Genomic DNA, 27,389 nt, shown 5'->3' on the forward strand with positions numbered 1-27,389 from the left:
AAGATGCAGACTAACTCTCAATATGCTGCTGTTCAGATCACATGGCGTTGAGATGAATGTTGTCCGTCAGTGTGTTTGTATCGGTACGACCGACCGGCAAAACGATCCACTGCTACAGTGTTCAAACCAACACAGATGTGAGCAGCAGTGTCAGTAAAGCACCAAGCAGCATCAAGGAGCCCACCGCTCCACGCCGGCCACCTGACGCCACGGCTCACGTGTCACTTTGCCCTCAGGTAACGGAGGCTTTTAAACGCTACACATCCTGTACAACAGTAACCTCACATGGTGATTAAGAGATGAACAAAAGCGCTCATCCTCTCCTTCCGGCTATTGATCTTGCAGAAATAGGAGCTGTAAATGAACATCACCTCAAACATTCTCTGTCTCTCGCTATCTCATACTCTCACATGATTCTAATTAGCAATAAAAAGGTGAGTAGCCCCCCCAGCTCTCCTTTACCGCCGCCTCTGCCTCCCTTTATCTCCACATTCACCAGTTTCCTTCCTGGTCACGACTGGTGTGTGTGTGTGTGTGTGTGTGTGTGTGTGTGCGCCTATGGATTTGTGTGAGTGTTTGAGTTTGTTTTGCATTCATGTGTGTGAACTTGCAAAGCAGTAACCCAGATTTCACTGTCACGCCTCAGGAGCTAATGAGCAGCGCCGAGGCTAGTTAGTGAAGCATGTGTGCGTGTGCATTGTTCATGTGTGCATGTGTGACCTGTCCACTGTGGAATAGTAAAGCAATTATCCATGGATTATCAATTATCATATGCGGGCTTACTTGGCACCCACTCTCTGACAATGGGAGACAGCCTCACATGCACAAAACACAAAGCACAGTGTCACACGGACCTCCATGTGTGAACGCATTCTTGTGAAGCGCTGAGTGAACCAGACATGTCAGAGCGGCGCCCTCCAGCGAGGCACCCAGCGCTTGAGGCGGATGAGTATCTACACATACCGGCTCTATTTTAAGCAGCGACCTGAGTGGCAATAATTACATTGATACAAAACTTCCATTATGATTTTCCCTCCAGCTCAGGCGGCAGCGTGTTGACCGAAGCTGTATCACCGTATGCCTGCTGATGGACGCGTTTGCTCAGGTGTATTGCTGTACCGTTTAACTTCATGCATAATGAAGCATGTGGGACTCAAGCTCTGCAGTCTTGCTCTCCCCATTGAGCCGGTTAACTTCAGGACCCGCATGGAACATGTGTGAGTTGTCCCAATTAATGTTTGAACCGCACGTGCATTAATATATTCATAAGTGCATAATTGATTGGCTGCGCATGATGAACGTCTCATCAACCAAGAGCAGCTATAAACGTCACTGTTGTGCACATCCAAAGGGCCTTATAGAAATACAGGAAACACCGATGAGTCACTTTGCACGTTGCAGGTGGTGTCTTTTGAAGGTCTTCCATTGGGAGTCAGTGAGTCCCCTGACACTGAGATGGACGAGGCAGTGCTGCACTACGGCTCTACTCGGCTGTCTTTGGTGGAGGAAGGAGTCGTCTGTAGCACTTCCGATGGGCAGCTTGAGATGAGGCGGAGTTAGGTGACCTTCCAACTTGCTTATTCTAAAAGGTTTCCGTATAAATGTATATAATATAAACTAACTTAATGCTAGTCCAGTGTCCAGCTCTTACAGCTGATGGTGTCACAGGTGAGAGTCTTTGTCGTCTCGTTTCTGGCATTTAATAATTCGACAATTATAGACACGGAAAGAGCTAAACGATCTGCCAGACGGAGTAACGTTGAACCACTTCGGAGCGTCCGTATTCATCTCTTGATCTGTTAACTTATTCCTCCAATCAACAAGGAACTTCTAATAAAAGGTATCAACCGTCATCGGAGGCCTGTCGGCGCCGTATGAACCAATCACAGGCGCAATCCGGACGTCTCTAATGCCGATTGAAAGCTGGACCTTTGGGTGTGGGCGGGGGAGCAGTGGGGTGAGGAAGAGGAGAGGATATCTTCAGCTGACGCCGCGCAGAGCGCTGGGCGGAGAGACAAAGACGGACTAAGAATAGGAAAGCAATATGTGGCATCCGTTGTAGAGTTTCCAATTTGGTCGCAGGGTGAGAGAGCCATGAGAGAGAGACATGAGCGAGCGGGATAGAGTTATTGCAGGTCGGTTATACATGACAGCGCCTCACTTGAGCTGTTATGCATTATGCAGATGAGTCCTGGCCTCTGCGTTCAGCAGCAACGTGTTCATTTATAGTGTAGCTCTTTGTGTAATCGTTCTTCTTTCATGCTCTCCACTCACCGCGATGCTCAATGAAATCACACGTTCTGGTAATTTACTACCAAACTTCTCTTTTACTCCGTGATGCTATCTCCCCTCCCGTCCCTCATGCTGCCAGTGTTCTTGCTGAGCCTAAATTAGACAATGTTAACGGTGTGCAGACACACAACGCTTTGTCTCTCGCCTCTCGCATCCTTTCTGTTCTTTTTTTGGCTGAAGGTTTGGCTACACATAATGTCCACTGAAAAAGACAAGAGATCTCAGCAGTTTGTGGCAAAGACGGTGGCCTTTGGTGGCCCGGGAGAGCTGCAGAACGGGCTTAATTCATGTTCTCTGATGGGATTACAGTGAGAGAAACTCTGCAGTGTTTGTTTTTCCTCTTCATGTGTCGTGTTTTCGCTGAGGAACTCAACGATCTGAAGAGTAAAAGCCGACGTCTCCGCAGTGATTGAAAGACATCAGAACTCAAGCTGTCATTGTGATGAGTGTGATCATCTGTGCCGTGGACTTCAGTAACGTGAATGTAAAGGTACAGATGAACTGAAGTCGAAGCTTGATACAACAGACAGAGAAAAACAGAGACTGAAGTTGAGGCCCCTTCGGCAGGAATGTGACCCCAAAGAGCCTCTCTGCTCTCTTCTGGGTCTCCAGTTCTGAACCAGATACTCGGACTAAACAAAGGCCGAGGATTTATGTCCCCATTTGGTTTTAGGGCAGAACAGGAGAACAGAGGATTCAGTGGAGAGGCTTCTGTGTCCCTCTCGCTTCAGCATGATCTATCGTGGTACAAAGAACCTGAAAAACAAATCGCATGAGAGCATTCTTATCTCCGATGCGTCTTAAACTAAAAGTAATAAAATTAAAAGGACGGTCAATCTGGGTTCTTTCCCACTCAGCCGTTAGCACACAGCAGTGACGTAGGTTACTTTAATTAATGAGGTCATGAATGAGCACAAGCTCTAAGTCAGCTGTAGCTGTGATACGTTTGTAAAGTCTGTTAGGACTTCTCGAGGTGGGGTTGTGTGTGTCCTTTGTGTTCTGCAACGTAAAATTATTGCTTTTGTCAACGGAGTCCGGTGGATTTGAAGAGAGCGAGATGTGGACTTCAGTTTGCCGTCTGAAGATAGAGCGGCTGTGGGTGGGAGCACAGAAAAAAAAAAAGTATTGTAACCACCTTAAAAACATCATTACAGTTAAAGTATGCACTGTATTAGAGTATTTTCAGCCCTTTATGTCAAGGAACTTAAGCTGTTCTTCAACTCCAGTCACAAAAGCAGTAATTCTACCTCACAGGACAGGAGCTGCACCGCGGCCTCCATGGGTTCGTTGTGTCATCGTGTGACTTTCGGATCTTCCTGCAGCCGGTACTCTCTGCAGCGCGCCGACCCTTTCTAAGTCACTGTATGCGACCCGCTGGCTGTGTATAGACGGTACATGTAGCGTCATGCAGGAAGAGTCTCTAGAGGGGCTTAATGGTGAAGTAGCAGAACCACTTCCACCAACATGTGAATGTTTTTGGATTTGACACCACTGGAAGCTACAGAATTATATAAAAACGTATCAAATTAAATATAATGATCATTTTCTTTGCGGTGGGCCGTCAGAATCAGTCTCTGTGTCATCAAAGCGTTAACAGTCATTTATTTGACGAGGGGAATTAATTCAAAAATATTAGTCATCAGGAAAACAAGATAAAAAATGAAATGATAAACACACACACACACACACACACACACACACAGCAGCAACTCTGTAATTGCTCTCACACCGTTGGCCTCTTAATAAGTCCTCCGCTGCAGCACTGGAGTGGATGAGTGGTTCGGTTTTGGCAGCTGCAGGCGGTGTTACGACACGGGGCGAGACAAGCATCCCCCCACCCCCACCCCCCACCCCACCCCCCCAAACTCACTCTCACCCACAACATTTCTAATCAGCCCATAAACTGTTTAGCTCTCTAATCCCAAAACCAGCGGTGCTTCAGAGTGATGCCAAAAAGCAACACTCTGAAGGATGAGTGTGTTTGACCAGAGATGTGGATGTGGCGTCAGAAGGTGTTGTCATGCATACTGTCACCAGTAGAGTAAGATAAGTCAACGCCTCACTGCAGCTCCTGTTTTACACAAGCATGTCATGAAGACCTCTAACAGTAGAATAAATAGAGTCTGTTCAGGTAGTCGTCATGCTGAGGGTAAATTACAGCGTCTAAAATACTGCTCTGTGTGTGTGTGTGTGTGTGTGTGTGTGTGTGTGTGTGTGTGTGTGTGTGTGTGTGTGTGTGAGAGAGCTCATTCTAACTGGTAGGACCTGCTCTCCTCTGGTAGCAGGAGAAGAGGCTACAGAACAAGAGACAGAAGTCATGTTTTGTTGGTGTTTCTCTTGTTCTCGTTCATTTCAACGCTGTGTTCACTGCACCGATGCTCTCTGTCAAGTTTGATGTGAATTCAGTCAAAGAGTAAAACTAAAGTAGCATACAGCAAAAAGCTTTTTGATTCACAGCGTCAGTAACAGATCCTAACCTAAGGCTAACATATCGATGTCTTTAAGAGGAGGAAAGAGAAGAACTGCTTCATTAATCCCATCGTTAAATCAGCATCAGCTCTTAGGAGCAGAGAATCATTCAAAAAGATCAAATGAACATCATTTGAATCTGCGAGTAATCACGTAGTTATGTAACAAATCTACCAGTCAGGTTTTAATAAACCGGATAAATGATAGGCCTACGAACCAGGGTGACTGATACGCCCAAGAAATAGATAAATAAATAGAACAGTAAAGAAGAAGTGCTTATAGATTTATGTTTCTCAGGTTCCACTGGTTCCTCTTTCTCCGCTCTAAATTATCCTGACAGGGCTACAGCCTCTCTTCACCTCAGTGGCTTCAGCAGCCCTCTGCTCATCTCTAATCAAACCTGCTCTGACACACACACACACACACACACACACACACACACACACACCCTCTGTGGACTCAAGCATCACAGCCAATCAAACGAGATGCATGTGTGCCCGGTAATTGCATTTTTCCCGTGCATGCGTTCGTGCAGCGCATGCCCTTCAACCTTTCTACAGCGCCGCTGATGCCTTGTGTAATTGCACTTGTCTACCTCAAGCCCGCTCTCCACACGTTATTTATGCACACACACTCTCTACCATGGACACGCAACATACGCACACACACACACACACACACACACACACACACACACACAACTACTGTATGAACCCAGGTACACTGAGCTACACACAACCACTGAGTGAGAACACAACAAGCCGTCTCCCCATCTGTACCTCAAGATGTGTGTGTGCACACGCAGAGACAGACCTTTAAGCAACAAAAGAAAGAAATAAAAGAAAGAAGAAAAACAAATCCCTGAGTTTGTTCCGCACCGAGTCAGGATCAGCGCTCGGAGGAAGCCTCGCTGCCCGCTCAGATCCAGTGACACGAGTCCTCTGGAGGCTCAGGACGGCGATCGACGCTCGTGGTTCCGTCCTCGCTCGCTCTCACGCCTCGTTTGTTGTTCATAAATCGGCCCCCCTGTGGCTCTCATGTGCTCTTAAATGTGTTTTGTCTTAAAGGAACTTTCATATATCACCGCTGCTTATCATGTGACCCAGTTCACGATCCTCGCAAAGTCTGTTCTTTGGGCAGCTCTGAGGAGTAGACCAATCACCATGAGCAGAACTGTGTCTGTCAGCCTGTGCATGCTGCACACTTCCTTCACTTTGACCGAAGAAGAGGGACGCTTCATGTGCAGTTATGTCTACTTCTCATAACTGAAATATGTACACAGACACGTTTATACTTTTAGAATCAGTGTGAATCATAAAATCAAGTAAAAATGTTGTTAAATAAATTAAATAAAAAGAAAAATATATATAAGAAATACCGTGTCTCAGCCTCATCTGCTCATTGGCAAGAGCATTAAACAAGTAAAATGTGAACAACACATGTAGAGTAATTTGGTGTGATTAAGCATCCTTCTAAAGGTGAGAACATGTCTTTTTGTCTCAGAGTAGGCAGCTCACAACATAGCTTACTGAACAACATTTCATTTCCTGTTTACATCCCCCAAAGCATCATGGGAAGTGTGGTTTTAAGACTCAGAGCATGTTTATCCTCATATGGAAGTAAGAAAAAGAATGATGAGAAGGAGCGACGAAATCCATAAATCGTTCCTTTACGTATCCGTCACCATGTCGGTACAACATGTCACAGTAACCCATCGATAGTTTGAGAAGTGTTTCAGATCAGTGTTTCCATCCGTAGAGTCAAAAAAGAAGACAGCATGAAGTGTGTTTAAGGTTCAGACTACAGGAAGTCTGTGGAGCTCTACTGGAGGTCTGGACTCCGTTCTTCTAGAAGATGTTCCCTCCTTTGGTGTTCTGATGAAGATGATGATGATGGAGAACGTGTGGGTCAAACACCTGCTGTTCAGGTGTTCAGTAGAGTTCAGGTCCTGGTGTTCTTCCTTCGGATTGTCTGCTGTGTGTCTTCTACTGCTGCCACCTTCACATTCATTCAGAGAGGAACGTCTTTCTGATGATTAGGATGCGACGTCGTTTCCCAGAATGCTTCCAGGCCACAGAGTTCAGGAGGTCTCCTGCTGTTGTGCTTCATCAGCATAATGAACAGCTTATTAAGGGTGCGTTTCTCAGCTGGGGGCTGATGTGTTCATGTGGAGCATGTACATGTTTTCTCTTTAGAAGTTGAGTTTGTGTCATCAGGCTCAGACATTAACGTAACTAGTCTTTAGTGTCTCATGATTCATTTAAAGTCTGTCTTGAGTTCTCTGTTTCCCAATCCTGTTCTCTCATTTTTCATCTACTTTTAGATCTCATCAGTTGCACATGCCTCTACAGAATGCCTGCTCTGTGAAGTAAAGTTGAAATAGAGTAAAACGCTAAACTTTAACATGAAACGTGTCTTTATTGTTCCTTCCTTCTACACCGTCACCGCCGTCTGCCCTCTGGTCTCTGGAGATAACTCACTACAGTGGTGTAGCGGCTCATCCTATTGTTGTGTGCCTTTTTTTAGCCACGTAATTGTGCACTATTACTAGAGAGACCAGTCGGGGCAGATCTCTATCTGTGCCCTGCAATCATTAGCCGGTGATGGACGGGAATCAGCTTGACAGAGACAGATATGGCAGGCACACAAACGCACCGCCTCTTCAGTGATTGTCACAATGTGCGGTGTGTGTTTGTGTGTGGGCTGAAGAACGTGGGCAGTGTTGTGTGTCTGTGTGGGTGGGTGTGGGTTTGCACAGGTGTGTCTATTTGCATTACGTTATAGATGTGAGCTGTCTTCAAAGAGGAAAAACACATTGGTTTCACACACTGTCATATCACTAAACGATGTGTGAGAAACATGTTTTAAAGCCTGTGTGTGTGTGTGTGTGTGTGTGTGTGTGTGTGTGTGTGTGTGTGTGTGTGTGTGTGTGGAGATAGAACTAATGAGCATCAGCTGCAAATAAGTAAGATATCTTCGCAAAGTTCTTGTCAAGAGCTCTGCTTTACTGTCTCTTCTTTAATTTGTGTTTAATTAATTATGTTGTCCTTTGAAGAAAATACTCTAAATTATTTACCTAAAAAAGCAAAGTTGATAGTAGTTCTGAAGAGTCCGTAGTACTGTCTCCAGGTATTATTATTTTTAGGCAGCACCAGGCGGCAACCTCCAGGTCTGAAGAGTGAAGCCGATGTGGATGTGCCTCAGACCTGCATTCTTTCTAATGGCCAGCAGGGGGCGACTCCTCTGGTTGCAAAAATAAGTCTGATTGTTATAGAAGTCTTTCAGAAGATGACTCTACTTCTCACTTGATTTATTACCTCATAAACAATGTAAACATGAGTTTATGATCATTGATGTTCATTAAGTAAACGATGGTCCCATTTAGAGTGAAATGGAACATAAAGCAAGGTATGCTTTAGGGTGTGGCTACACGCTACTGGTTCCAAAACATCAGACGGTGATGGCTAAAAACCAAGGTGATTGACCTCAAGGTGATTGACCTCAAGGTGATTGACCTCAAGGTAAATGACCTCAAGGTAAATGATCTCAAGGTGATTGACCTCAAGGTAATATTGACCTCAAGGTGATTGACCTCAAGGTGATTGACCTCAAGGTAAATGACCTCAAGGTAATATTGACCTCAAGGTAATTGACCTCAAGATGATTGACCTCAAGGTGATTGACCTCAAGGTAAATGACCTCAAGGTGATTGACCTCAAGGTAAATGACCTCAAGGTGATTGACCTCAAGGTGATTGACCTCAAGGTAATATTGACCTCAAGGTGATTAACCTCAAGGTAAATGACCTCAAGGTAATATTGACCTCAAGGTGATTGACCTCAAGGTAAATGACCTCAAGGTGATTGACCTCAAGGTGATTGACCTCAAGGTAATATTGACCTCAAGGTGATTAACCTCAAGGTAAATGACCTCAAGGTGATTGACCTCAAGGTGATTGACCTCAAGGTAATATTGACCTCAAGGTGATTAACCTCAAGGTAAATGACCTCAAGGTGATTGACCTCAAGGTGATTGACCTCAAGGTAATATTGACCTCAAGGTAACTGCGTTCTTATGTACGTCTATGGACAGTATGCATGTAGGCTGAGAAGCGAACGACAGGGCAGACAAAGCTTCAATGTTTTGTGGCTCCTGCTCCACGTTCATAACTTATTAAATGAAGCGACCTTTTCATCCACTCAGATTCTTAGACTCTCATTCGGACAGAGAGGCTTTAGCAAGAATCCATATGAAGTATGGATATGAATAGGTCTTTGAAATGTGACGGGGACCTTTAAGGCTTTGTTAACTTTATGTGTCTGAGTTCTTTTCGGTGCTTTTTAGAACAACTCAGCGAATACATTCTTGATTTTCTTTTTTTCATGATTCTGAACTTTTCCGAGACATACAGTACATTGCTCTACAGAGATATTTGCTGGGCCAATTAGTACTGCAGCGCTCTCTCTCTCTCTCTCTCTCTCTCTCTCTCTCTCTCTCTCTCTCTCTCTCTCTCTCTCTCCCTCTCTCTCTCTTAAATAATTATAAATAATCTCTCTTAATTAAAGTGTTCTTACATCGGATAGCGAACTAATCCCTGCGATAGAATCTCATCTACTCCTAGATCTCATTGATATGAACAAAACCATGCAACCAACTATCACGGTGCATTGTTGCTTGGTGGAATGCGGGGCGTTTAACACGGTCTGATGTGTCCATGAGGTTGTTTTAGTCCCACAGTAACGAAGATATTCAGATATGAATTAGAAGGAATACACACTTGATGCAGTGATGCAGAGCTCTCAACCTACGGACTGAAGCCTCTCATGGTGATCATGCCTCTCTTCAGGGGAGGGATTATCTAATCACAAGTACGATCATCAACACACTTTTGTGATTATTTTGGGAATGCAAGGTCCATTTATTTCTACAGTCTGCTACGCACAGTCCTGGTTGTGGTTCTCCTGCGCCTCCCTTCCCTCTAGCGGGCCCTGCAGTATGGTCTGGGTCTCCGTCAGCGTGTTGGTGGTCTTGGCTCCCACTGGGTACCGGTAAAGCAGCTCCGCTCCTGGCCGGAGGAGGAGACGCTGCGGCGCTCCCGACTGTAGGTCGATGGCCTCTGGGTCTGTCCGTGGTGGTCTGGGTCTGTCCGTGGTGGTCTGGGTCTGTTCGTGGTGGGCTGGGTCTGTCCGTGGTGGTCTGGGTCTGTCCGTGGTGGTCTGAGTCTGTCCGTGGTGGTCTGGGTCTGTCCGTGGTGGTCTGAGTCTGTCCGTGGTGGGCTGGGTCTGTCCGTGGTGGGCTGGGTCTGTCCGTGGTGCTCTGGGTCTGTCCGTGGTGGGCTGGGTCTGTCCGTGGTGCTCTGGGTCTGTCCGTGGTGGTCTGGGTCTGTCTGTGGTGGGCTGGGTCTGTCCGTGGTGCTCTGGGTCTGTCCGTGGTGCTCTGGGTCTGTCCGTGGTGGGCTGGGTCTGTCCGTGGTGGGCTGTATCTGTCCGTGGTGCTCTGGGTCTGTCCGTGGTGCTCTGGGTCTGTCCGTGGTGGGCTGGGTCTGTCCGTGGTGCTCTGGGTCTGTCCGTGGTGGGCTGGGTCTGTCCGTGGTGGGCTGGGTCTGTCCGTGGTGGGCTGTATCTGTCCGTGGTGCTCTGGGTCTGTCCGTGGTGCTCTGGGTCTGTCCGTGGTGGGCTGTATCTGTCCGTGGTGCTCTGGGTCTGTCCGTGGTGCTCTGGGTCTGTCCGTGGTGGGCTGTATCTGTCCGTGGTGCTCTGGGTCTGTCCGTGGTGCTCTGGGTCTGTCCGTGGTGGGCTGGGTCTGTCCGTGGTGCTCTGGGTCTGTCCGTGGTGGGCTGGGTCTGTCCGTGGTGCTCTGGGTCTGTCCGTGGTGGTCTGGGTCTGTCCGTGGTGGTCTGGGTCTGTCCGTGGTGGGCTGGGTCTGTCAGTGGTGGGCTGGTCTCTGCTGGAGGCCCCGCTGGAGTCTGAGCTGATGGTCTCGTTTACCTCATAGGTTTGAGGGATCAGTATTAAATTAAGACATAAGTTCAAAGTTCCTCACAATAACTTGAAGCTGAGTCAGTTTACTTGTCATATGGAATCAGTTTCTTTTCTAGAAAGATGACCAGGAATCATTCATTTCATGAGTAAAAACACATTCAATATGTAATAAAAACAAGTGTTTCAGCAGCTTGCACAAACACCCGACGATATGAGATAATCTGTGAGACACAAGATCAAGTGACATTTACATCTACACGCATCATGTCCTCTTCAGAGTCAGCCGCCATTATCTTAATTGCCCCGCTCACTTCAGCTGAAGCTAAAGCTGCTCTTTACTTGTAAACGATGATATAATCTCCTCTGATATAGAAAAAGACACAATTATCATGTGAAAGAAAGAGGCTTCTCTCATTGTCCTGCTTGGAGCTCCACAAGGTTGTGATTCAGAATGTAACTCGTGATTTCAATGTGTCTAAATGCCTCGTCGTGAGTTTTAGTGCCGAAGTAAGCTTTTCTCTGCTTTCAGTGCCTGAAGCGGTGATGTGATGCATGATGTGATACGTGATGTGATGTGATACGTGATGTGATGGGATACGTGATGTGATGTGATACGTGATGTGATGTGATACGTGATGTGATGTGATACGTGATGTGATGTGATACGTGATGTGATGTGATACGTGATGTGATGTGATACGTGATGTGATGTGATACGTGATGTGATGGGATACGTGATGTGATGGGATACGTGATGTGATGTGATACGTGATGTGATGTGATACGTGATGTGATGTGATACGTGATGTGATGGGATACGTGATGTGATGTGATACGTGATGTGATGTGATACGTGATGTGATGTGATACGTGATGTGATGGGATACGTGATGTGATGTGATACGTGATGTGATGTGATACGTGATGTGATGTGATACGTGATGTGATGGGATACGTGATGTGATGGGATACGTGATGTGATGGGATACGTGATGTGATGTGATACGTGATGTGATGTGATACGTGATGTGATGTGATACGTGATGTGATGGGATACGTGATGTGATGTGATACGTGATGTGATGTGATACGTGATGTGATGTGATACGTGATGTGATGTGATACGTGATGTGATGTGATACGTGATGTGATGTGATACGTGATGTGATGGGATACGTGATGTGATGTGATACGTGATGTGATGTGATACGTGATGTGGCTTCATGAGTCTCACTCCACTGATTGTTTGACACGCTCACTGGCTCTCTCGCAGAGATTGAAACGAGAAGATTGATAGAAACATGGAACCAGCAGCCGGTTAGATCAGCTAAGCAGAAAGACTCTTTCTTTGTGTCTTTGTAGGAACCTACAACCACATGTATCTGTAAACCCACTGGTACCTCAGTGAACACCGAAAGTTCAGCATCTCTGGTTTCAATACTACGTCTGACGTACCGGTGATTAGACCCGTTGCCTTCTGTCACCTTCAGCCATAAACCCTGTCGGTGCACCGACTGACGCGTCCATTTTTGTAGCCTCGCTCTCCGTGTGTCTCCACACGGATCTTGAGCCCAACCAGGCTCAGCTTCAGGCTGTATTCAGATTCAGTGGCTTATTTATGCTGCCATTCAACGGCCAATGACACATTGGGGTGAAGCACGCTCTGGGCTTTAATAATAACACTAAGAGCACCTGGGAGGGAGAGAGCAGCTCCACGGCCATCTCAAGTCGCTGAGTGTGTGTGTGTGTGTGTGTGTGTGTGTGTGTGTGTGTGTGTGTGTGTGTGTGTGTGTGTGTGTGTGTGTGTGTGTGTGTGTGGAGGGTTGCAATAACGTCAGACAAGAGCTGAGAGATTAAGGGGATAAACTGCTCATTTTGAGGTTTCTTTGGGGGGAAGTCTTTCCACTCCCTCTCTCTCTCTCTATCGCTCTCTCTCTCTGTCTCTCTCTCTCTGTCTCTCTCTCTCTATCTCTGTCTCTCTCTCTCTCTCTCTCTCTCTCTGTCTCTCTCTCTCCCTCTCTCTATGTCTCTGTCTGTCTCTCTCTCTCTCTCTATGTCTCTGTCTGTCTCTCTCTCTCTCTATGTCTCTGTCTGTCTCTCTCTCTGTCTCTCTCTCGGTCTCTGTCTCTCTCTCTCTCTCTCTGTCTCTCTCTCTGTCTCTCTCTCTGTCTCTCTGAGTGGAGGGAGTGGTGAGTTTTCGGAGCGTGTCTGAGAGTGATTATTAGCGATTTTTCGACATTTTTCTTCGTTTTTTAACGTTGCATATGACAGTGTATTGTGGTGTGTAGGGCTCATAGTGTTTGTGTGAACACTTGGGGGGTTTTAGGTGGGTTTTTTGGTGGTGTTTGCAGCCGATCAGCACGCGCTGGTCGGCGTGCTGCACGCCGCCATGGACTTCACCAAACTAACGCGGAAACACGGCGTGAAGATTCCGTCGCGTTTCCCGTGCTCGGTGGAGGACTGCAGCCTAGCAGTGGGGGAGATCATCGGTCACAGCAACGTGAGGTCCGCTGCACGGATGAACGGTGCGGTGATCGTGTTTTGTAATACCGAAGAGGATACGAAACTGGTGTTGGACACCGGGATCGAGGTGAACGGCGGCTTCCTACCCGTCTATCCTCTCAGCGACCCGGCGGTAAGAGTCACTGTTTCCAACGTGCCACCGTTTGTTAAAGATGAGCTGATAACCGGAGAGCTGTCCAGACATGGAAAGATCGTGTCCAAAGTTAAGAAGCTGTCATCTGGGGCCAAGTCTCCACTTCTGAGGCACGTGGTGTCTCACAGGAGACAGCTCCTCATGATCCCCAAGAACAGGAGCAGACAGGTGGACCTCGTGTTCACAGTCACAGTGGAGGACTTTGATTACCTAATTTTTGCGACAACTGAGGATTCTAAATGCTTCAGTTGTGGGAAACAGGGACATCAGAGCAGAGCCTGTCCTGGAAAAAACGGTTCTCATAAAGACCAGAACCAAAACCAGAAAGGTTCTGAGGAGGGCAGAGGAGACAAACAAGATGGACAGGAGGGGACAAGTGGGGTCCAGGAGGTAAGAAAGGAGGGGGCGAGCGGGGGTAAGGAGGTAAGGAGGTAAGGAAAGAGGGGACGAGTGGGGGTAAGGAGGTGAGGGGAGGGGACGAGTGGAGTTGAGGAGGTAAGGAAGGAGGGGACGTGTGGGTTTAAGGAGGTAAGGGAGGAGGGAACGATTGGGGTTAAGGAGGTAAGGAAGAAGGGGACGAGTGGGGTTAAGGAGGTGAGGGAGAAGGAGGCAAGTGAGGTACAGGTGGGGAGGGAGAGCAATGGAGGACAGGTGGGGGAAGGCAGTGAGGTGGACATGGAGGGAGACGAGGGGCAGTTCAAAGTCCCCCAGCGGAAGAGGAAAAAGAAAGAAAACAATGGAAGCTCACAAGCAAAGAAAGCGGCAACGAAAGGAAACGGAGGAGCAGCTAAATCTGAGTCCAGTCGGAAGAAGGACCCTGAGTCCAGTCTGGAGGAAGACCCTGAGTCCAGCCGGGGAGGAGACCCTGAGTCCAGTATGGAGGAGGATTCTGCTGCTGACAGTGAATCTTCTGACCACAGGGCTGGCAGCGGTAGGAGCTCTAGAGACTACAGTGTGGAGAAGATAAAGGGGTTTCTGAGGAGAACTAAAAGTGTGAAAGGAGTCAATGTGGAGGATTACTTCTCTGACAAAGAGAAGCTCTCCAGCTCTCTCAGGTCACACATGAGGAGTAAAGACAGAGGAGGGATAACAGTGAAGGAAGGCTACAGACTGAAGAAAATAGCTCAGAAGATCAATAAAGAGCTGAACAATGAAAGAGCTGATGGTGACCAAAGTCTCCCAGCCTAAGAGCAACTCTAGGACATGTTTTGTTGTTTTTATTTATTTACATGAACAATATGCAGGATTCATTGAGAATCGGTGCAGCAATGAAACAAAATGTGTGTCTGGAGTTGGACTAATATTCAACTGTGAAGAGAAACGGACTTGAGTGTTTCTTTGCTTTTGATTTGCTTTGTTTCATTCTTGATGCCATGACAATGCTTTTTGTTCTTTCTTTGTTTTAAGAAATAAAGGTTTTCTAAAAATCAAAATCTGTCTCTCTCTCTGTCTCTCTCTCTGTCTGTCTCTCTCTCTCTCTGTCTCTCTCTCGGTCTCTCTCTCTCTCTCTGTCTCTCTCTCTGTCTCTGTCTCTCTCTCTGTCTCTCTCTCTCTCTCTCTCTCTGTCTCTGTCTCTCTCTCTGTCTCTCTCTCTCTCTGTCTCTGTCTCTCTCTCTGTCTCTGTCTCTCTCTCTGTCTCTCTCTCTCTCTGTCTCTCTCTCGGTCTCTCTCTCTCTCTCTCTCTCTCTGTCTCTCTCTCTGTCTCTCTCTCTCTCTGTTTAATCATGTGAATGATTTCAGGGATGTTTTTTATAGTTGAAGTGAAATCCTCCCCCTGGGTCTCCAGCTGTCTTATTATGGAGGAAAGCCTTCATTTGTGCGTATGTGAGTGGCGGCGCTAGAGGTAGAACTCTAATATGATGTAATGGCGGCTTGCTGATGCGCTGCTACCGCCTCGGCGTTCCTCTCCGCTAATTCATCAGACACGCACCGCTCGCCAGGCCAAGGGAGCGTAAGAGTGACTCACAGCTGAATCCAACCGTGACAAATACTCTGTGTGTATCAGTAGACATTTGTTTGGTCTCTCTTTGGGAATCAATCGGTAGGGAAGAGTCGGAAGGTTAAATTGATGATGTGATCAGACGGCCTTCAGAGGTTGACGTTTTGAATCTCAATGGATTGAAAAATGAGTAGTGAGACATTTTTGATCCTTAATGTATTCATATCAAGGCAGCAGCCCAGCGCGTTCTCGGGAAATTGGTCTATTGATTTATTAGGCTACATTGTTTCCCATGATGCACTGCTTTACTTTATATGGAAACCAATGGCCCTGATCACATTTCAGTTACACTGATTTAAACTGGGTCCGACCCACGACTCGTTGTCAGTGGGTCGCGGGCCTTTGCCTGTAAAAAAAAAATCAATAAAAAAATCCTGTGCTTTTATTTTGAAGGGAATTTTTTTTGCAGTGGAGTTATTCTCACTCCTTAACAGTATTTGGCGTTAATGCCTTGTAATGCTAATAGAAGAACAACCACACATTCTGTTTTCATGCTAATTGAGCAAAACACAAGTAGGACAGCGACTACATGAGAGATGGATTTACTACATTGAGGACAAAAGAGGACAAAAACCTCAGAGTGTTTTGTGCAGAGAGGATCTGGCACAAGAAAGCATGAAGCCGTCAAAACTGAAGGAAAACAGTCTTCTCTCAAAGATAAGCCTGTTGAGGACTTTGGGTCGCGGCTTGTCATTAAGGGCTGATGGTGGGTTCCGTAGTGGAGAACCACTGCTCTAAATGACTTATATGAGGTTTCAAGTTTCCCTTTTCTTCTCTTTAGATAACACTGTGTGACTATCACATCCTATACTTGCCACTTATGATTTGTAGCAGTGGAAACAAAAATGTATTTAGTGTTTGCGTTCAAACCACTTTGACCTTTGCTCTTTCATAAAGCGCGTGATCAGGTTTCTGGACGCGTCTTCATAAAGTACTTTTCTTTTGCTAGCTTGCAGTGCAGGCAGACTGCCGGACATTTTATCGAGACGTGGAGGAGGAAGAAAGTGTTCTTAGTGCTCTCTCTAAGTGCACAATGATTCTGAGGGAACATGCCACAAGTGAAGGAGACCCATTTCCCACAGACATTCAAAGGAACATTATTCTGCTGATTTATTTAGCTCTGCTCGGGAGGAGAGACGAGGACCACGACAGAACAAAAAGGTGTTCCTAGAGAACAACCAGGAGAATCAGAGGGGCTCCGGGTTTAACGATGTGTTGAAGCAATTAGCTGATTCATTTAGGATCAGCACACCTTAGTTCTTACATCTGTTCAAGAGAACTGCAATCAAAGACTCTATGGTCAGTGAGTTGACTTGGTATTAACATATGTGTACAATTAGCCTATGTGAACCATTTATGTTCATATTTATTTATTTTAGATCACGGTTTGATATTAATCTTAATAAACTTAATCCTTACTATTAAAGACACCTGGGGCCATTCAGTCACCTGCTGTCAGCGTCCTGTTGCTCACATTATATATTAAAATCATATATCATATAGTGTTACTATTTGCAATGTTCCTTTATTGTATTGGGACCATTGGCTCCATGGTACTTATTAGCTTGCCGCATGCAAAGCTAGCCGGTTAACCTAATCTTGGCTTAGGTTGCAGTTAGCCGGTTTGTCGCTCTTGGCTAGTAGAAAGCAATTGTCAGTCATTCACCTTCGCTTTGTATCACTAATCTTGTCAACCAAATCTCTTTTCATTATGCCGTGAGGAGTAAAGACGGGACACACCTACCACCGTAGACCCTAGGTCAACATGTCGCAGGAGTCCCAGGACAGGCTGTTGATAATCTCTGGCCGCACTTCACCGCTGAAAGTTAAACCGCCCCAAACGTTTAGTTCGGCCGCACTTTGACGCATCGCCATTCCTCGGCAGCTCGCCGCAGGAAGTTCAGCACAGCTGTGGTGTGTTTTCATGTAACCTGTGTAAACACCACATCCGTTTAAACATTGGCAATCAAAGCAATCAAAGTGCTACATATACTAACTTTAATTTTCTAGTTGCAAAATCGGAGCGTAAAAATGACATCTTTATTTTACATTTAACATTTGGCAAGCAGCGCTTAAATGGGCAACTTGTCAACAGAGTTGCTTTAGCTATAAGACCGGCAGCACTCTGATCTACTGTGGTGCCTCTATGCCACTTTCTAACACTCAAAGAAAGACTGACTTGCACACAGAGTCCAGAGAGGATGACTCATTGTTGTTTTCATGGAGTTTGACTGCTTCCTGTCTCAAGATGAAGCTGCTGTTCTACACAAATAAAAAACACAAGTAGCATTATGCTAAGTACACTTGATACAAGAGGGAAGTTGCTCAACTTTCTAGAGGAAAGGTATAGTTTGAAAGAGAAATAAAAGAAGCACTGGTCTGAACCACACAGATTAACAATGCAGAAACAGCAAGCATGCCCTGATGTTCTAGTATACCACTTGGAAAGAATAAGATGCAAAGTTAAGTGTTAGAAAGACTAACCCGAACATCCGTGAGTGTGAACATCAAATAAACAAAGTTTGCACAGGAAGAGCTGAAATGTGTGGGTTTTTATGAATATGCATAAAACATGTGTAATTTTGCAGAATCTAAAGCGAGCTGTCAGATCGGTGGGAAGGAAAGCAGATCTCTCTCTTTCTCTATCTCTCTCACTCTCTCTTTCTCTATCTATCTCTCTCTCTCTTTCTCTCTCTCTCTCTCTTTCTCTATATATATTTCTCTCTCTCTCTCTATATTTCTCTCTCTCTTTCTCTATATCTCTCTCTTTCTCTATATATCTATATCTCTCTCTCTTTCTCTATATATCTATATCTCTCTCTCTTTCTCTATATATCTATATCTCTCTCTCTTTCTCTATCTCTCTCTCTCTCTCTCTCTTTCTCTATATATCTCTCTTTCTCTATATATCTCTCTCTCTTTCTCTATATCTCTCTCTCTTTCTCTATATATCTATATCTCTCTCTCTTTCTCTATATATCTCTCTCTCTTTCTCTATATCTCTCTCTCTCTTTCTCTATATATATATCTTTCTCTCTCTTTCTCTTGCTCCTCTACTACTCCATGAGCTGAGATGATTCATGGCTAAAAAGGCGTTTAAAGGTCGAGGAAGTGGGCGTTTTGATGTGGCGATCGGGCGATGAGGGCAGCGTTGGTCAAAAATAATTCGGATCAAAAGCTAAAAGATGAAGACTTCCTTCTCTGTGAATCATCCGTGAGACGATGGCGGCGGCGGAGTGTGGTGACGTTCACTGAGGAGAGTCTGATCTGGCCGTCTAATTAGCCTTAGCCTCTCACAGAGAAGCCTCTGCCAGCTTCCGTCGTCCGTTTGTCACTTTCAAACTGGCTGCAACGTGTGAACACTTTCAGGAGGCTGGGTCACCCACGACTCAACCGTCTGCCACCGGTCTGAGGCCGAGTCTGTCGAACAGCTGCTGCTGACGGTACACGGGGAGAGTTCGTTATTCACGAGGCGTTTAGTTGATCTGCAAAGCATTCACTGCTTAATTGATGACAAAGGGCTTCTAACGCGGAGCTGAGTCTGTTTGTCAGCAGTGTTAGCAGCGTGTCCCAGATTCACCTGGTGATTAGAACGTGAACATGATCTATAGAAACGGTGGTGGGAATATATAAATGGTTGTTATAAATATGACAGTTACATGTAAGTAGTCCAAGTTGGAAATGGACTTTTCTAGTCTTCTGACCACTTCAAAGCATCGTTCACACATTCACACACCGATGGGGGGGGCTACAATGCAAGGTGCCGCCATTCACACCACACCTCAAGTGTCTCTCCCAAAGACACAGCGGCTCGAACGCCAACACAAGCCGCTCCACCTCTGAGCCACAGCAAAATAGAACATGTTAGATAGAAAGTGATGTTGACTGTAGCTGGTGCTTGGAATGTCGACAAAGGAAATTACAGCCTGAACTTGTGCACATATTCAGATCCTGTTCTCTTAACAGAACAAGAATGTGTTGCTTTACATTACATTACGGTCATTTATCAGACGCTTTTATCCAAAGCGACTTACAATTCAGTATCTATCTACACACCGTAGACGCAGCTACGGGAGACATTCTGGGGTTAAGTGTCTTGCTCAAGGACACATTGACACGAGACTAGTAGAGCAGGAGCCAGGTATCGAACCGCAAACCCTCTGATTGAAAGGCGGCCCTGCTCTCCACTTAGCCACGGTCAGCCCCATTTTTTGAATCGTCCATCACGTGATGACTTACTGTGCTCTCATGTCACATCGTGTTGTTGTGAATCAGGATGGAACTGGAGATCCTTGTAAAGCAGTAAGAAGGGATTAGACGTCGTTTATCACCTGACTGTTGGTGTGTATGCTGTTGTTACACATCGACGTGTTTTACAACGTGGAGCTAAAGTGTCAGGAGTGGGTGAGGTTCAGCGTGGAAGCCTCAGCATAGTGAAGCCGCGCTCTCTCTCTCGTTCTCTGGGTAGAATCTGTGTAACGGTCGGCAGAGGAAATAATTACTCGAGGTTGGAATGGGATTTGGTGTGAAAGAGAAAGGGTTGTCGGTGACAAAATTGACAGGATGGAGCTGGGAAGGAATTCAAAACTGGTCAAGAGGGGAATGAAATGTGACGTTTTCACAGACTGTTGTCTGCTGTAGAGGCTGAAACATCCCCAATCTGCTTCATCAAGGCATCATGAAGCAGTGCACTGACATTAGCATTCCTGTTCTCTTAGGGAGCTCGCTTGCTGCCAACTGCTGCCGCTGTGTGTGTTACAGAGGGATGCTGCAGCGGGACGATGGTAGAGATTCAACAAACAAACTGATTGAACTGATAACAGATACGGTTTTATTTATGCATATTTGTCATTGCTGTTGTTTTCCGTTCGGGATTGTATCTACTCTGGTTTGGTATTAAACCATTTCCATTGTAAATCCATGCTGCACTACTGTAGAGTCGGATCACAGTCCCTAGCCTAACTTGTGATTTGTAAGGGGATGAACATTTGGCAAGCAGCCTGTTCCCAGCTGGATCTGTAACTTTAGTGTTTGCCCACAACCTTAAAAACACACCAGTACTAGTCAGTACTAGTCAGTACTAGTACTGCGCCAATTGCTTTGCTCACATTATTGCTGCTTGCAGGTTTCTCGCTTCATTGGATCCTGAGAAAGACACAAAGTTAATATTGCTGCAGGGTTGGAAATGAACTCATTTGTGTGCAGCTAACTTTTGTCTTGCTTTGAAAAAAACAGTTAGGTTATCCAGTTTTAATTCTGTCTCTCTCTCCCTCACACACACACACACACACACACACACACACACACACACACACTGACTGATGTCGGGTGTGTGTAGCGAGCTAGGCAGAGCGAGCTGTACCCAGCATGCACATGTACATAACACACTACTGTTAAATAAGTCCCGTAGATCTCAAGATCACATGCTCCACACTTCCTTCCTTCCATCCTCAGCAACACATCTGCCAAGTGTGAAGATCAGATGAACAGCTGTCACGACACACAGACGGAGGCTCCTTCCATTGCAGTCGCACTTTGGTCGGCCATCTTGTGTTCTTTCACAGTCGAAGTGGTAAAGCTCCTGAAACAGATTGAGCTCCATCTTATCTGATCCCATCGACATATTTTGATTATTATCTTACAGTAAAAATGTTTGAAGAGCTCGCACAATGCTCACATGACGCCATTTGCATGTAGTCATTGTAAGTCAGCGTTCAAGACGCCTCATCCAGGTTCACACCGTCCGCTCACCGATCTCGCCACCTGCCGCATTGCTCTCTGTGCTCTCACGTTTAGCAGCAGAACAATCACTCATCTGTGTTCGATCTCAGCCTGTTTGCTTTCATTTCATACTAATCCCCTGCTGCAGCAGCAGCAGCAGCAGCAGCAGCAGCTCGAGTCTTTAACATCTTGTGCTTGTTTCTGTTCGTTTCAGAGCATCTCAACATGTTTTTAGTCACGCGTCACCTCGGGTGCTGTTGCTTGGAAAAGCACCAGATATGACCATGAGCAACAGCTCGCAGCATGATGGAACGGCAGCAGATCAGCAGCTGTCAAGCTCGACGTTCAGAGAGGAGTGCGCGTATGGGCGTGCGCCAAAATGTTGAATATGCAAATATTGGCTTTGAGGCGTTCAGGAGAGCGACGTGAGAGAGGAAGTGAGTGTGGGTGTGCGGCTCTGTTTGTCTTGCTGTGAGGCTCTTAGTTTAGTTTCTTGGATGATGACGATGATGAGAGAGCAAAACATGCTATAAATAGATAGATAGTCACACACATGATCACCCACATGTACACAGATGGAGAACACGGAGCCCCCTGAAGCTAGCTGCTGGCTGGGCCTGTGCACTGACAGAAGTGGATTCTGGGAGACACCTCGCAGAGAGGGTCAGAGGTCGTCCACTCTGGAGATGACGAGAAGCATGCCATCGACTTCAAGTGCATTTTCTTGATCTTGTAGATCATTGAACCAGACAAGCTGAGCAAGAGCATGTTTGCATTTACAGGAGCGTACTTGGTGCACGGGGTCGGGTTGAGTCTAGTTGATTCTAGTCTACAGCGTCTCAGGGGGATTCACTCCAAGCTCAACTGCCGCTGTGCAGGACGTCCCGCTAGTATCCGACCCATCAGTGGTCTACAGTGGTTTAACTCCGCCTTCTAGTATCGGATCAGCTCAACTTTTGCTGATGGAAAACCAAAAAGACGTGGTCGGGTAGAGCCGAGCCGTAGATGTAACCGATGTTAGGCTGTCGGGCTCTCAGTCGACGCTGGTGAATAATTGGTTTGATTGGCTGACTGAGGTTGTGTATCAACCGGATTAGCTGCGCTCGCGGTCTATGGCCGCAACCATAATAACAACTCCGGGACGATTATTATTAACGCTCCTTAAATTATCAGAAATTGGTCACCGGTCCAGATTAGAGCCATGAAGGGCATGAGGGCCAGACCCTCCATGAACCGGCAGCCTGAACCATAGCAGCAGTTTTAGGCAGAGCCCGGTTAGAAACAATGAATACATTTTTAATGGTGTTAAAAGTTTTAGTCAACTAAAGTATTTTCTTTGCAGTAACAGATATGTGCCAACCCAAAAAACTGACACATACTGTATATACCACAGACTAAGTCTGCTTTAAATAACTTCAATCAAAGAAAATATGTCTATATACTAGTCTGTAACAACAAATATGCTTTAAAGTACATAAAATGCCACCGGATTACATTTCTTATCAACATAATGTGTGTTAATTGGTATACAGTACCTCACACAGTATCCAATCGCTTTCATTCTTTTTAATAATTATAAATAAGTGAGACTCGGTCACCTGTAGTCGGCTGAGAAGCTTGAAACACAACAGCTTTACTAAAGTGATGAACATGAACATTAAGCTAGCCTGATTCATATCACCACCTGTTCAGATGAAAGTGTGATGAAGCAGAAGCCGGCTAATTTCACTTCAATTTTCAGGAGGAGATGAGAAAGTCTTCTGTCAATGATGACCTTTCCTCCGGATTTATCGCGCCTCACCGCGAGAGGAAAGGAAGTCTGGTACAAAACGTCGATCTGACAAAGAGTGACGTTCAAGAGATGGAGGGAAACACGTTGTTACAGGTGTTTCAACTAAACCTTTTTTGATGTCAAGTTGCGTGAAGAAAGATTAGGTAGACGGGTGCTTTTCTTGGTAACTCAAAATGTGTTTTTCCATTGGACAGCTGACGGATAAATGTGCAGTTTCCGGGAGCCTCAGACATCTTCACTTAACGAACCACTTGGACTTAGTTTGAAGACACTAATGGAAGGAGTCTGCTACGATGCTGCTGCCTGCACATCATGAAGCGATGCCTTTATTTACACGAGCTATGAGAGAACTGGCAACGTAAAGTTAAACTGTTTAGAATGTTGCTCCATATTTATAAGAACATGTTCAGCTAGAAAGGAAAGGCTTTCTTTGTGTCCTGCAGATTCTATGAACATGTCAAATAATGATATGACCATTTCTCTTTATGTCAACTGAAATGTAATATTTCACTTGAGTAGAATGTCAAATAAAGTGAAATACGTTCACTATCACTACACTATCTACCACTATGGCTTTAGTTCTGCGGCATAGTTGATTCATTGATCTTATCGTGTTTATATGTTGGGTCATGAGCACGGGTCAACTAGCCGAATCCTGGAATAGATCCTGAGGGTCCTGAGGGTCCTGAGGGTCCTGCAGACCTCAGGGATTTGGGTTATTTTTTCACTGTTTCCTTTATTACTTTCTTTCATTGAATGTGTGCAATGATCGTTCTTCTGCACATTCACTGCACTGGAGAAGAGTAAAACTTGCATCTCTCTCTCTCTCTCTCTCTCTCTCTCATAAATTGCTAAAATACATTAAATTGGTGTGTATAATATTACCAAACTCTCCCTCAATGACAAACTACCATTCTCTGATGCTTTATGAAAAGCTTCCATCAGATATTAGTCGATAGATGTTAGGTTGATCGGTGATCAGTTGATCATCGTCGTTCTTAGCTGCATGTGGATCTCTTCACTTTGTTTCTCTTCTGAACACACAGACCCAGAGGTAATAGTCCAACGCGTCCTCTTCAACATCTCAAGCATCTCCTGCTCATTGACAAAATGTGGAGGAAAAATCCAGCAAGAATTCACTGAACAATATTATTCAACACGTCATTTCTACTGTGTGTGTGTGTGTGTGTGTGTGTGTGTGTGTGTGTGTGTGTGTGTGTGCTGTTTTGAGGGTCTTGGCAGTGGTACCTATCACTGTGATGGCAGATGGAGTTTCAGTGTCGTGTCCAACAGATGGGAACAGTTTCACTGACCCAAAAAGAGACGACAGCGTTTAAGGTCGTAGCTGCTCTCAGTCGTCAGTGCAGTCCTGTGCTTTCACCCCGATATGGCCTTCAAACAGGCTGTAGTAGGCTGCATGCATACACACACACACACACACACACACACACACACACATTTACTTTACATTACATTACATTACATTACAGTCATTTAGCAGACGCTTTTATCCAAAGCGACTTACAATAAGTGCATCAACATTGGTAATCAAAAGAACTACTAGTCACCAGAAGTCATAAGTACATTTCCTTTAAACAAGCATCTAAGAGCCTGAAGCAGAGCATAACTCAGAGCCAAAGTACAGAAACAAGAGAAACAGTTAGTGCTATAAGTAATACGAATACAATAAGTGCAACAAGCTAGTATGAAAACAATAAGCGCTAAGTGGAAGGCTCAGGGTAGCACTTCCTGAAGAGGTGGGTCTTCAGCCTGATGAAAGATGGGCAGCGACTCCGCTGTCCTGACGTCAGTGGGAAGTTCATTCCACCACTGTGGGGCCAGGACAGAAAACAGACGTGACCGGGTCGATCGGCCGCCAGGACCTCTGAGCGACGGGGCGACCGATCGCCCCGAGGCAGCAGAGAGAAGTGGTCGGGCGGGGGTGTAAGGCTTGACCGTGGCCTGGAGATAGGAAGGAGCTGTAACTCTACACAGATTAACAATGGAGCAAAGAAAATGTGCGAGTACTAAGCTACTCACATCCACATGTTTGTTTACGGAGTATCTTTCGGTTTTCTCTTTCTCTTCACCCCCCCCACCCCCCACCCCCACCCACCCACACTCTCAACAGTGTCTCAGAGTGTCACAGCACTCGGGTGTGGACCCCACTATGAATTCGCCATTGAGGAGTTCTGCCTGGCCAAATTCAGACTGGACATGCAAGAGCTGGACCAGAAACACTGGTGTAGCTGGGAGGATACAGTCGAGTGAGTAGAACCAACACACACACACACACACACACACACACACACACAAAGATCTATACAAATATATATAAGAGAGAAAGAGAGATATCCAAACACAAATGCAAACAGATTAACTTTCCACACAAATGCAAACAGCATTATGAGCTTTCCATTTTAAATTGGCACAAGGCATTGAATCAGCAGTTTCATTGTGTGTGTTAGTTGTAATGCAGTAAGAGCATTAAAACGCCTCAATGCGATTGTGGCGGCCTATGGCACAATGATCTTCATTAGATTTATTCATCGTCTCTGATCCACTGTAAGTCGATGGAATGTAAGTTAACTCCACACTAAGACGCGTCGTTTTCAACAACAAAGGAGGAGTGCGTTCCTCCCTTTCTATGAAATCATCCATCGTTTTGGTCACCTTCCAACAGCTGATTAGATGCTGGGTGAGAGACGACAGAGAAAGAGTGGGTGAACCTCGTCAGTGCGGGGAACAAACGCTGTACGCCTGTGGCACGAACAGGGATCTTTTGAGCATGTACAAATATTATCTTTGCACTTACTGTAAGAGACGTCTGGCGCCTCAGGTTTTCACTGTTGCTCTCAGGATTTGAGTGCCAGTTATTGGAATCATTTGGTACAATTAAACAATTGTGCATCACACTGTTTTGTATTGAAACAATAAAACCCCTATCCTGAATTACCTGGGTGTAATATCACGCTGTCACCCTGAGGGCCCCCTGTAAGCTCATAGCTCCCCCCGATAGCTTACGATAGGCCTGACGGTTGACCTCGTCTCGTGCGCAGCATTGTTTCTGTTCTCATGAGAACCGTTGCTTGTGAAGGCCTTTCATACGGCCTCGGGCCAGAGCCAACTCTGTCATAGCAGGTTTGGAAAAATAGAAAACAAGCTGCACGGTTAATTTAGGTAAAAGAGCAGTGTTCCTTGATCTACGTAAGGCCTTTGCTCATCATTCCGCCAAAACTTTGCACTAATTAATCTTAATTTAGACAGCCTATCATTACTCAGTCATAGTACTGAATCTCACCCGACACACTGCACCCTTTGTGTTTCAATAATGAATGCATTAGAAGTGCCACAAGGCCTCTAGCATGACTGACATCTATGTCCAAATCCTGATGTATGCAGATGACACCCTCATATACGCTCAAGTGACAGGTACGGATTATTATTAAACATAATCTATTAAAATACTTATTCTGATATATTACAACTTGTGTTATTTTCACGATTTAGACCATGATGTCTTTAATGATGTCACCACACTAAATTGATTGCTGTGATCTTGCATGTCAGCAATATCAGGACAGCACAGTCGGTCACATCAACGCCACAACGCTGTTCATGATGATCTCAATCAGCTAATACAAGCATAGCTTCAGGGTTCCGTCTGAAGTCCCAGCAAATATCTGAGTAGAAAGTCAAAACCAATACAATTGATGCTAAAAGTTGTAACTCAAGAAGCATATGAAGAAGGTGAAATATAGCTTCAGGCTATAGAAGCTCATTCACAGCTGGGACATCCAAGAGTGCAACAAAGTTTTCTCATTTCTACTGTCTAGTGTACAGTAATATCATAAGTTTGGAACATTATATTCTGTATCTAGTGTACTTTGCAGTGTTTGTGTCAGGGACTGCAGATCAAAAGTACTGCAGCTAGCTCACCAGAAGCATCTCCTCTTATTGCTTGAAATTAAAGTCTATTGTTTTTTGCCTGCCAAATACATTTACTTCAAAACATATTGTGTTATGCAATAAAGTACTAGTTACTTCTCTCCTTTTCTCTGAACACAAAGTTTGGTCCATAGTCGTGACTTAGAAAATCACAACATTTGAGTTTGACTCACTGACAAACCTCTGCTCCCTCCTTCATAACGCTTTGTCTCAAACCGTCACAGAAGACAGAAAAGAACAAACAAACAAAAACAACAACTGGTGAATGGAAAATTGAAATGTCAAAACTGCTTCACTGAGCAGAGAGGGTAAAGTATGAGGACAGTCACTCCCCCTTTAAGGAATATCTGCCAAGATGACACTGGGGATTTCAAATTTTGTTCAAATGGCATATGGCTTCTGTGTGTGTGTGTGTGTGTGTGTGTGTGTGTGTGTGTGTGTGTGTGTGTGTGTGTATGTGTGTGTGTGTGTGTGTGTGTGTGTGTGTGTGTGTGTGTGTGTGTGTGTGTGTTAGGACAGCTGTAAACAGTA

The 27,389-nt window shown here is 45.5% G+C and overlaps 1 protein-coding gene across 1 annotated transcript in view; it reads left to right on the top strand.

Moving 5' to 3' along the window:
* Positions 1-27,389, top strand: part of ramp1 (receptor activity modifying protein 1) — a 54,182-nt gene that overhangs the window by 9,895 nt on the left and 16,898 nt on the right. The window contains exon 2 of the mRNA XM_068736698.1: positions 25,042-25,177. Within this exon, the coding sequence (XP_068592799.1) occupies positions 25,042-25,177 (136 nt within the window). The remainder of the gene's footprint in view (positions 1-25,041; positions 25,178-27,389) is intronic.

This window comes from Cebidichthys violaceus, unplaced genomic scaffold, assembly GCF_023349555.1.
Source record: "Cebidichthys violaceus isolate CVI_PGR_0920_01 unplaced genomic scaffold, fCebVio1.0.p SCAF_71, whole genome shotgun sequence".
NCBI classification, from domain to species: Eukaryota; Metazoa; Chordata; class Actinopteri; order Perciformes; family Stichaeidae; genus Cebidichthys; species Cebidichthys violaceus.